We start from the raw sequence: 10596 nt of genomic DNA, 5'->3' as shown, positions 1-10596 counted from the left end.
TTAGTGCAATTTTATTTCAAGTGGGCTTCAGGCTGTATATGGACACTTTGAGGAAATCCAACAAATCAGAAGAGGATTTGTTTGGTAACTTCATATGCACAAGACACTGAAGACGCTAAACATTCATTAAGTATAGCACTCTAGTCAGGTAAAAGTGAATCTCTGGGGGAGATAATTCATAAAAACTAAAGAGGAACTATTTCTTGTTCTTTTGCCCCAGTAAATGCTATTGCAGTTTTGGGGTGAATAATGCAGCAGTGGTAAGTAAAACCCAAAAAAATAAATTAAATAAAGCTGGCTGCCCCTTAAAGCCTTGGCCGTGCGTGTGTGTGTTCGGCAATCTAGTGGAGAACTGCCATACGCATAAACACACATTTTCTCCAGCAGTGCAGTATTTGTGCATGCGCTAGGCTTACAATGCTGCAAGAGTTAACTAATTTGCATACATTGTCTAGCTTTGTCTAGCAAAGCATGTAAATGTAAATAAGACTCTATGAAAAATGATTTTAGCACTGTAGTGACAGTCAATCTGTAAATTGTGTATATTTTAAAGGCATTCATATGTGATCTTTAGGAAGGCTGCATTCAATAAAATATGCCATTACTTGTGTTTGAGGGCACAGCTTCTTATAAAAGTGACTTAGTGTTTATTAATTGTGAGTAACCTCATCTGAGTTTATTGTAATTTTTTTTTCCTCCTCTACTTCTTCCATTGATATTTGTGCTTTAATGTTAATTATGTCTTTGCCTGTTAAGTCTTCACTCCTGGACCTGAAGGAGCATGCTTCAACCCTGGCTTCGTCAGGTCTTAAGAAGGATTCCAGGTTGAAGACCTTGGAGATTGCTCTGGATCAGAGAAAGGAAGAATATTTGAAGCTGGAAAATCAACTGCGGAAGGTGAGAAAGAGATTAACATGCACAAGTACCCAAAGCTCTTGGTCTACCTTGTAGCACAAATTTTGGGGAGATCTAGTCTTCATGGGCGCATCCTCTTGACTCTCGGTTTACTAATAGACTGCCAGCTTGCATCCAGTTTGATCTTTATGTTGCCAGAGAACCACGCAGCAATTCACTAGAAGCACGTTGACCCAAAGTTGCCTTAAAGTGGCTCTGTTGCCAGAAAAAAAATTGTGCGTTTCATAAAGAAGAAAAATGTTTATGAAAAGCTCGTAAAAACTGTTTTGGCACTTCATTGGAAATGCCAATGCAGAAAAAAGATATCATAAGACAAAGTAGAGACTACTTTTGTCTTACGGTAAAGTCTGCTATTTGAAAAAAGATGGAGCTACCACTGTCAAGTTTTCTCACTACTCTCCGCCATCTCATGGGATCCTCCATGGACATTAGTGTTGTACTCTCCGGTATGTCTGAGAGTACAGCTTTGACAAGGCTCCTAGAGGATAGTGTCAGGTGCTGAAGGAAGAAAATAGTATAACCTTTGCAGCACCTCTGGGCTGCCGCACCCCAAGTGGTTTCTGGGTGTCTTATTTTACGATCTGTTTCTTTTAGTTGCTGGTATTCCTATTTGTTTCTGATGCTAGCTATGATTTTGATCTTTGTTTATCTGTCTTCAATTTCAGCTTGTCTTTCTTTCTCTGTCTCATTTCTGCTTTCTTCTCTCTCATCCTGTCCTCAGCACACTGATGGTGCCCCCCTCTCTGGGAAAGCAGTAAGTGTCCAAAGCATGGAACATGGTGACTACTTAGTATCCCTGTTGCATGCTCCCTTTATCCCTCACCAATAAATTGTGGTGTGCCGTTTCCAACCCTGTTTGTTTGTAAAAAAAAATATATACTTGGAAGCCTGCACGATGAGCATGCTGTACATTCCTCTGGAATGGGACAATTTAAAATTTTACTTCCTTTAAATATATACTATACCCCAATATCAAACCATACACATGTTCAATTCTTAAATACCATGTAACTTAAATATCCCACTACCTTGCAGTTTGTCATATTGACCATACTGCTTGTGTGTCTTTTTTTTTTTTTGCATATAGCAAGCAAGTCCTCTCTATGTGCTTAACTGATTTATGTGTGGTGGTATGTATGGGAATGGGCTGGCGTTTTGTACTTATGGTTACTTCTGAGAGTGATTTCCTGCAGGTCTTTATATGTGTATGCTTGCTAATTTAATTGACTTGTATGCATTATTGTCAGAACTAGATATTTTGTATTCTATGGTTATTAGGAACTAGTGTAGGTTTTGCTAGCCGGTAGCTCTTGGTCTCGTGAACTAAAACTCACATGGTGTTTAGACAGAATGGTCTCATCCAAATTCTGAGGAGCATTACATGCAATTTAACAGCTGGAGAGCTACACATTCTTTTATTTATTGAGCACACTTTAGCAATTTTGGATGCTTGACCTTTTATTTTTTATTGTTTTAATGCATTTTTATCAGGAATGTCAAAAGTGAACAATTACACTAATAATAAACCATGCATAATAAATGTTTTGAGCTGTTGATCTACATGTGTAAGTAGCTATGGAGTAATGCTGTTTTAAGATATATTTTGTAAAGTGTCATATTCCACTATCACCTTCACTGAGAACCACGCTGTGTACTCCAAGATTGCTTTGATTCTGGACTGAAAGGAATTGTCCAAGGTAGATGTGTAAAATGTCTACATAAAAAAAAAAAAAAAAGTTTCATGTTGAACTAATCTATTTGGAACAGAAAGCTAAGTTAAGGACAGATGCAAAGATTGTGCACCTGGCTGGAGTATAGCTTTGCGCCCCACTGCTGCTTTATTAGTCAGCAACCTTTTGTGAGGTATGGAGTTACCTTGAAGGGGTCACAGTAATAAAAAACAGAGATTGAAAGCAAAAAGGGCATGTTGGAAGACCTCTCTGAGTCAGCGGGGGTGGGGGGGTCTCAAGCCTCCCGCCTCCCTAGTCCATGCAGACGGAAAGTACCAAATATTTCATCGGGAGAGTGGTTCTGTGGATCTTGCAAACTTGAGGCCATCTGGCCCAAGCTATGTACAGAAACTTAAACCAAAAAGAAAGGGTATTATTGGCGTTACTGTTCCTCTCGAATAGGTGAGGAGTGAGCTGAGGGTCTTGGTGAGGGCCTCTCCCAGTCCGGAAGCACATTTTTTAGAAACCTTGTCGAATATTCCTCAGATATGGCTCAGTTTGCGATGTTTATGCGTGGTCTAGCAGGATAGATGAGCACTTTTTGTGAAGAGGTGAGCACATTGGAGTGAAAGCACAGTGTATTTAGGTGACCTGTGCCAAATAATCTTTGAAGATGAAAATGTTGTTTTTGTAAGTTGGATGGGCTGTAAGAATTTGGCGTCGTGAAAATTCAGGAACTTTGTTATAATAGGTCATCGTATAGTTGTTCTGCTCTCTGTCATTGTGCCCTTTCAGTGGGGAGAGAAGCAGAGGAAGTAGTGGCTATTTTGAGTGTATCCAGCAACTAGGAATGAAGAGTAGACATGCTGTCACTTGTCTTTAAAGATTCTGGAAAGCCAACAAATTGTATGTTGTTTCTTCTACTGTGGTTTTTGAGATAGTCCAATTTGCCCTGTAATGATGTTACGGTATATTGTTGCTGTCTTACTGTGGAATGTATTGTAGTTGGTGAATTCGTCTTCAGTTGTGCTCTGTCAAGTTTCCAATTAGTTGATCTGGGAAGAGTGAGTTTGAAGTGAACTCCACCAGCAATAGTTTCTTTAATATCCATGATTTGTGATTCAAAGATTGGTTTAAGAAGGCTGGAGACCTTACAGGCTGTTACTGATGCTTTTTGTGAAATAAGAGCGGAAGTAGAAGGGGATTGGGATGAGTATTTCTCGTCATCAGAGTCCTGTGGGGTCTGGAGTAGAGAACAGTGTTGGTTCTTTAAAATGTGGTTTCTTTGCTGTTTTTTGCGGCTTTCTTTGAGTTTCTTTGGAGGGAGACTTATCAATTAACTTTTCCATGGTGGTTGAAAGGAATTAATGAGGAAAGGATGGGAGGAAAAAAGACAGTGAAATTTAAGCTTGCTGTCAAGTGATCTGCGGTGGTGTGTTGATGAGTATAGGATGTTATTTTATAGGATGAGGAGTGCTGATTGAGAGAAGTCCTTCGAGTCAGTTTTGTTATGAAGGGATGTAGTCCAGTCTAAGAGTCGGATTGTCCTCTTTAAACATCTTTGGCCTGATGTATTCAGTGTGAGTTAGTAGGATCTGTGTGAGAGGTGTCTGCCCAAGAGAAGGAAAAGTGCAAAAACTCTAGTGAGTTGAGCTTAATGGAAAAGTAGATTTCACAGAGAAGGCTTAGTAAATTAGAGAAGAGTAGTGAAAGAGTAGTGCGATAACCATCAGGAGTAAGGTAAGTCGTTTAGAGACTGGTTGAAGTTTCTTGATAAATGCTATGCTGATAGCTGAATGGATAACGTGCTGGATCTGTGTCCGTGGAGTTTGCCCTTGGTAACGTGTAGCCAATCTGACACAGGTTACTTTGAGGTATCCCTCTCCCAATAAGATTTGTGATATTAGGGGTATGAGCTGATATGCCGGTGAGGTTGGTCAGTGATTTGAAGGATAAATGCTTTTATCCAATAATACCTCTTTTTGTGAAGTAAAAATGCAGAACAAAACAAAAGTCAACTAAAATATATACATTTGCTCGAGGAGAGCCAGCCATTAATACTAATTTGCACGCGGGAGCGGTTTGTGTGAAGTTACACAAGGAACAAAAGATGCTTGTCTGGCAAGGCATCCAGACAGGCTTGATGGTGTTGGCCGCTACAAGTCTAGATGAGCGCGTTGCGTTTATTCATTGTGCCCTTTAGGATTATGGGTTTGAGATTGCAAGAAAAAAACAAATTACTAAAGTATATACATGTGGTCCAGATGGTGCATCAGTTACTAGTAGTGAAGTAGACAGCTGAGTATTGGAACAGACTATGTGTAAGCTTGAACTGATATGGAGCTCCAAAAAGCCATCTGTTGGCGGCGTTGAGGAGAAAACGCGGCCAGATAAGATGGCAGCAGAACTTGGTTTATTTTATTTTATATTTTTTATGATGTATAGGTTTGTTTCACAGCTCTTTACTTGTGTATTGATGTTTGTGTCCACTTGTATGTCAGATGCTGACTGTGGTGCTGTGTGATCATCACTTCCAGTGCCCAGCGGTCTTTTGGTTTCTCTGTCCTGCCTTCCTTCCTGTGTTGGTGACCTCCATCTCCCTGTGATTAGCTCTCTTGTGGTTTTTGGGATCACTGCCCTTGTCCGGTTGACGTGATGTGGCTCTGGAAGCTACTTAGAAAGCATACAGTGTCTTTTAGATAGCAAAAGTGTGCCAGGTGGATGGGAGGGGTGCCTCATGTAAACAAGTGACTGCTAATTATCACCAATACTGTCAGCCAAGATGGGTGGGACAAGGGGGACTGAATGGGTACTGTGCTGAGAAGGATTTAACATGGATTTTTTTGTAATACAGCACAGTGTCTGGAAATATTACTAGTATATACGTTATGCCCCTGTTGCTTGGTTTACTTTCCTTTGCCATCTATTGTTCTATTAAAAAGGGTGAACAAGTAAAACTTGGATCTGTTTGGCCACTAGAAAGTGCATTTCTCCATTAAATGCCAGAGCATACACCCATATGCCCAAGTCTTCAAGGTGACGGCCAAAAAAAAAAAAAAAATGTTTAACCCCTTAGGGACCAAACTTCTGGAATAAAAGGGAATCATGACATGTCACACATGTCATGTGTCCTTAAGGGGTTAAAGGATCACTATAGGGTCAGGAACACAAACATGTATTCCTGACCCTATAGTGCTAAACCCACCATATAGGTGGCAACCTCCCCTCCCCCAATATAAAAGTTTAAAACTCACCTTATTTCCAGCGCTACGCGGGTCTGCTGGTGCTTGCACCGCCCCCTTTGTGACCTCATCAAATGGCCGATTTTTAGCCAAACGGATTGGCTAAAATCTGCACAGGGGCAGGGTCAAATGTAGTTTTGGCCAGTCAGGACCCCCTCAGAGAGATGCATCTCTATGAGGAAAATTCAGCGGAACGTGGGCATACTGAATGGCAGGGCTGCTTACTGTGCAGCCCTGAGCCAGGAAGCCCCTTCAGTGGCCGTGTAAGGAGTGGCCACTTGCAGTTGTCCCTAGGGGCAATGTAAACACTGCCTTTTCTCTGAAAAGGCAGTGGTTACATTAAAATGTCTGAAGGGAGCTATTCTCACCAGAACAACTACTTTAAGCCTTAGTTGTTCTTTACCCCCCCTACATCTTTACTTTTGATTTTACCCTCTTTACTGCCTACTTGTCCTCTAGCTACATTTCCACTCTCCACCTTTTTTTTGCACTCTCTTTTTATTTCATTTTTTAACTCCTGACCTTTCACTCAAAGGCTCAAGAGTCTGCTCTAGATGCCAAGTCCAGCCAAGAGGTGAACGAGCGTGTCCAGCAGCTGGAGAAGGAGGTATCAAGGTTGCGTGATGATGTTGGAAAGTCTCAGAGTGAGGTGGACCGGTTGCTTGAGATCTTGAAAGAGATGGAGAATGAAAAGAACGAGAAGGATAACAAGATTGCAGAGCTGGAGAGGTGAGGCTCTGTTATAGGGCATGTTCTATTACTTGATTTTAAAACGGGCATGATAGCAAATTAAAGTAAAACTCCTTTCATTGTGCATCATGAGATTACTGCAAAACATTGGGACCAGACAAGTCACTATAGGACTTTGTCTAATGTGCAATCACAAAAGTGTATTATCTACATATGTAACTGAAAGAGTGTGTGGGTAGATTTACGAATGTTACCAAAAGTAAAAAATTACAATTGTGGGACAAAGTCTTAAAAGTTGTGTATTTTGCCAGAAGCAATAAGAATCCTCCTATAAATCCATTGGTCCCTTTTTTTTACTAATTCATTTGTAAAATTCTTCTCCATAATCACTTTTATACAAAACTACTGAAAGTGAATGTTGGTGTTTCATTACAGAGAGCTATGCAGCCAATAGTAGATATAGACCACGCAGATGTTTTATTTTATTTTTCTGATTACTGTAAACATTGCAAACAGGGCAAATATATCCTCTTTCATTGGCTGGATTGGGTTGTGCTGTACAGTAGCTGTGTGTCTACATAGCCATGTTTGCACATTAGGGTGGCTTCCATCTTGTAATGGGTTATAAGTGTTGGCTTACCTTGATACTACTAATACTGTACTATATTGCCCATGGGTCTCAGCCATCCTTAAGCTACATAATGGTAAGAAATGTAGCTTGAATATATATGCAACGTCAACATTGAACATCACTGGGGTAATCTAACCCACTCTCATTGCCAGTTTTATACAAGAACAATTATGTAGATGGGACTGGTTTTCATTTTTATAATATTTTTTTCAGTATAGGCATTTTATTTAAATAAAATAAAAAGTGTGTGTATCATGTTTATCCAAAGTGCTATGCACAATGGCCAGTGAGTGTACAATCTAAAGAGCTAAGATGCAGTGAAAGAAAAGGTTAAAAGAACAATTTAAATAAATCCCTAAATAATTAGCCATCATTTATGAAAATGAACCAGTACAACTTTAATGCATCTTATAGATTTTGACATTATTATTATTGCCATTTACTGCAAAAAATTTTGTTCGTTTTGTTTTTGTTTTTTTTAATGCAAAAAAAAAATAAAAAAATTGAGCATGCAAAAAATACAGCATTATTTATGAGGCCAAAACCTATCAAATGTTTTACAGATATTTTGGTGTGTGAAATACCCCTTTAAGTTAGAAGTGCTTAGTTATTAAAAGTTATTCATTTGAAAACCATTCAGGTTTTGTTGTTCCACCAATCAAAAAGAACACTGCATGCTACAAGACGGAATAGTATTTTGGCATGTTCAAAACATGGATGGCAGTAGGCTTATTAGTAAGACCAGAAAAAACAGCTTGTGGGTTTCCAGTAGAGGGCACTGCATGTCTAATCTGGTGGTAAGTCACGAGCAGTGGTATACCATATATATCTTTATGTATGATGCTCAGTTTTTTCTTTCGTTTTTTTGTTTGTTTATGGAGCATTTTGTAGAATTTGGTTATATGCTCTTTAGTTGCTGTATACAGCATGTCAAGTGTTTTTGTCTTAACACTTAAGTGATAAAGTGCAAAGTGATTTTATTTTAGAGCTTTACACTCTGTGGGAACTCCAGACTTTTAAAGATAAGTGATAAACAATGTTAGATCATTGACAGCATGTTAAAGAATCTTTTAAACTGCTGGCATTTTAAAAGATTACTGCTGCAATATGAATCCTATTTTTTAAAGTAAAACAATTGTCCAGCTCTAAACTGGTTAAATTATATGGGTTGAGTCCAAGAACCGCATATAACTGCAGTTCATTTTCCCTAGTGGTGGTTTGCCAAGATACATAGACATTAATATGTAGGCCTACCAGTTTAAATCCCTTCCTTTGGACAGACTACCAGGACATGTTCATTTGCTCCAGCCTTATTTCCTGCTATGCTGCTTTCCAGGGTTAGGTATCATGGATGGGGTTCTATAACCAAATGGTCCTGCTTGGCATGGCAGCTCACTGGGACTTTGTATAATGTAGAAGTTGCGATCATTACAAAATAGCAGAAAAGATTAAATGTATTTTAACCATGTAGATGAGACCGTTGCTTAGCGGATCATCTCTTCTTCAACGTCTTGCACACACCCTGAATTTAAAAAATAATATAAAATAAAACTTTTCTATAACAGCAAAATGTTTTCCAAGATGTTGAATATTCCATCTTTTATAAGTTATTATGCCCAGCAGTGACATAACTATAGAACTGTCACTGGGGTGGTCTGGAGGCTGTTTGCCAGTTGATGCATCATGTGACGGACTAAAGTAATGAGACAGCTAATGCTTGCTATTTCCGCAGACCAATTCTTTGTACTGTGGAGGAGTGCAAGACAGATCTTTGTGTGTAAGTTGCTTTAGGTTTAAGTGGATTCTGGATTTCCCCTAGACTAGTAGCGATGCCCAAACTGTTTAGTGACAGGGAAAAGCTACATGTTAGAAATGGCCTTGAAAATACCCTAGCACAGTCGTCATCAACTACAATTTTTTTGTTGTTGTTGTTTTGCGGTGCTTCGCAGTAAGCAATATGAAAGAAAAACACATTTAAAACGGTTACATTTTATGGATTCTCTATTTACTCTCGATCTCTCATTAGATGCTGCCAGGAGACCAATTGGACTCTTTGGAATATGATTTGTTAAGCTCTGAGATTTGGACTACAGATGGTATATTAAAATACTTATTCTTCATGTGTTTCCCATAAACTAAATCTTACAGTTTTCTGTTGTGAGATAAACTGTAAGATTTAGCGTCAGACCTTTTAATAGATTACCAAAGTGCTCAGCAGTGTTTAAAAATACTTGTACAAACCATTGTGCTAGCAAAATTATCCTTGATCCCTGAAGCTTTTCTTCTTTATAAATAGGGTTCCTTGAATGTGTACTTTGCATAGATACCAAGGAATAAATATCAGCTCTGATAATTGTTTAAAACTAGCCCCATATTACATTGAGTCAGCAGAGTGCGTGCATACCGCCTGCAGGCACAAACAAGAACATTAAAAATAAATATAGCACCATCCAGAAACCTAAATTTACAACCACTCTCCAATCCGTTAAAGGGTCAGTCTAAACTCCAACACGTCTTAAAGAAGCATTCTAACTTTGAAAAAATAGATTAGGGCCTAGTTTGATGATGGTTTAACATTTGAAGGCAAGACTCTGCTCATTAGAACATTGAGATTGTTGTTATCGTGTCCAGAGTGTTTCTTTAAATTAGCTGCAGACTTTACAGAAGAGTTGAAATTTTAAGAACATTGTCAAATAGTTTTTCATAATAAATTCATATTTTTAAATGTGTTTTTCTTGTTCAGGTGCATTAAAAATACACGTTTATTAAGCAAGACCTTTCCTTTAATTTCCCCATAGCTAATACCTTCTGTCTTTATTTCTACACTTTTTAGTGTATGTAGAATGACCTGTAATGTCCTTACATGACTTTGCCCGCTAAGGTTATACCACTTATTATACACAGATCACACCTGCACTGACACAAACCATCACATACAGCGACTTTCCCTACTTTCCATAGAGCAGTGGTTTTCAAACAGTGTGCCTCGAGCCACCTCAAAGTAGGCCATGAACTCATTGATTTTAGGAGATGCAATCTTTAAAGTTTTTTTTTTTTTAATAAATGTCAAGATTGAGATTGTCATATAGAAAGTAAGAAGAGTACATCAATCTGAACTTTGCATATGTCCCCAGTAAGGATTTGCGTAAATGTGAACTTTATAACCTGATGATGAATAAAAAAAAAATCTATCTATCTCCAGCATTATCTCTTCTCATTGTATTGCCAATCTCCCATTAGCTCATTTTCCTTCTTCCAAACTATCGCATAATCTCTTCCTATAGTAACACCATCATTATTATGGCACTTGCATAGTGCCTGCCTTACCCCTTATCATTGCAAGTGAGCAAAGAATCCCTGTAGATATAGATATTTAAATTCGGATTTAAAGATGTGCGTGCATCACTGTTCGAGTAAGCACGTGTATAGACACACATCCTCTGTAAAG

The 10596-nt window shown here is 38.7% G+C and overlaps 1 protein-coding gene across 10 annotated transcripts in view; it reads left to right on the top strand.

Annotated features, from left to right (window-relative positions):
• Positions 1–10596, top strand: part of ERC1 (ELKS/RAB6-interacting/CAST family member 1) — a 235961-nt gene that overhangs the window by 98307 nt on the left and 127058 nt on the right. For 5 of the 10 annotated variants that reach the window (XM_063447680.1, XM_063447684.1, XM_063447678.1 and 2 more), the window contains 3 exons: positions 757–897; positions 1637–1669; positions 6363–6556. In XM_063447680.1, the coding sequence (XP_063303750.1) occupies positions 757–897; positions 1637–1669; positions 6363–6556 (368 nt within the window). The remainder of the gene's footprint in view (positions 1–756; positions 898–1636; positions 1670–6362; positions 6557–10596) is intronic. The other 5 variants (XM_063447681.1, XM_063447679.1, XM_063447689.1 and 2 more) reach the window with 1 other exon arrangement.

Source organism: Pelobates fuscus, chromosome 3, assembly GCF_036172605.1.
Source record: "Pelobates fuscus isolate aPelFus1 chromosome 3, aPelFus1.pri, whole genome shotgun sequence".
In the NCBI taxonomy this organism is placed as follows: Eukaryota; Metazoa; Chordata; class Amphibia; order Anura; family Pelobatidae; genus Pelobates; species Pelobates fuscus.
The sequence above is the reverse complement of the archived record's forward strand: the minus strand, read 5'-3'. Positions and strand labels throughout refer to the sequence as shown.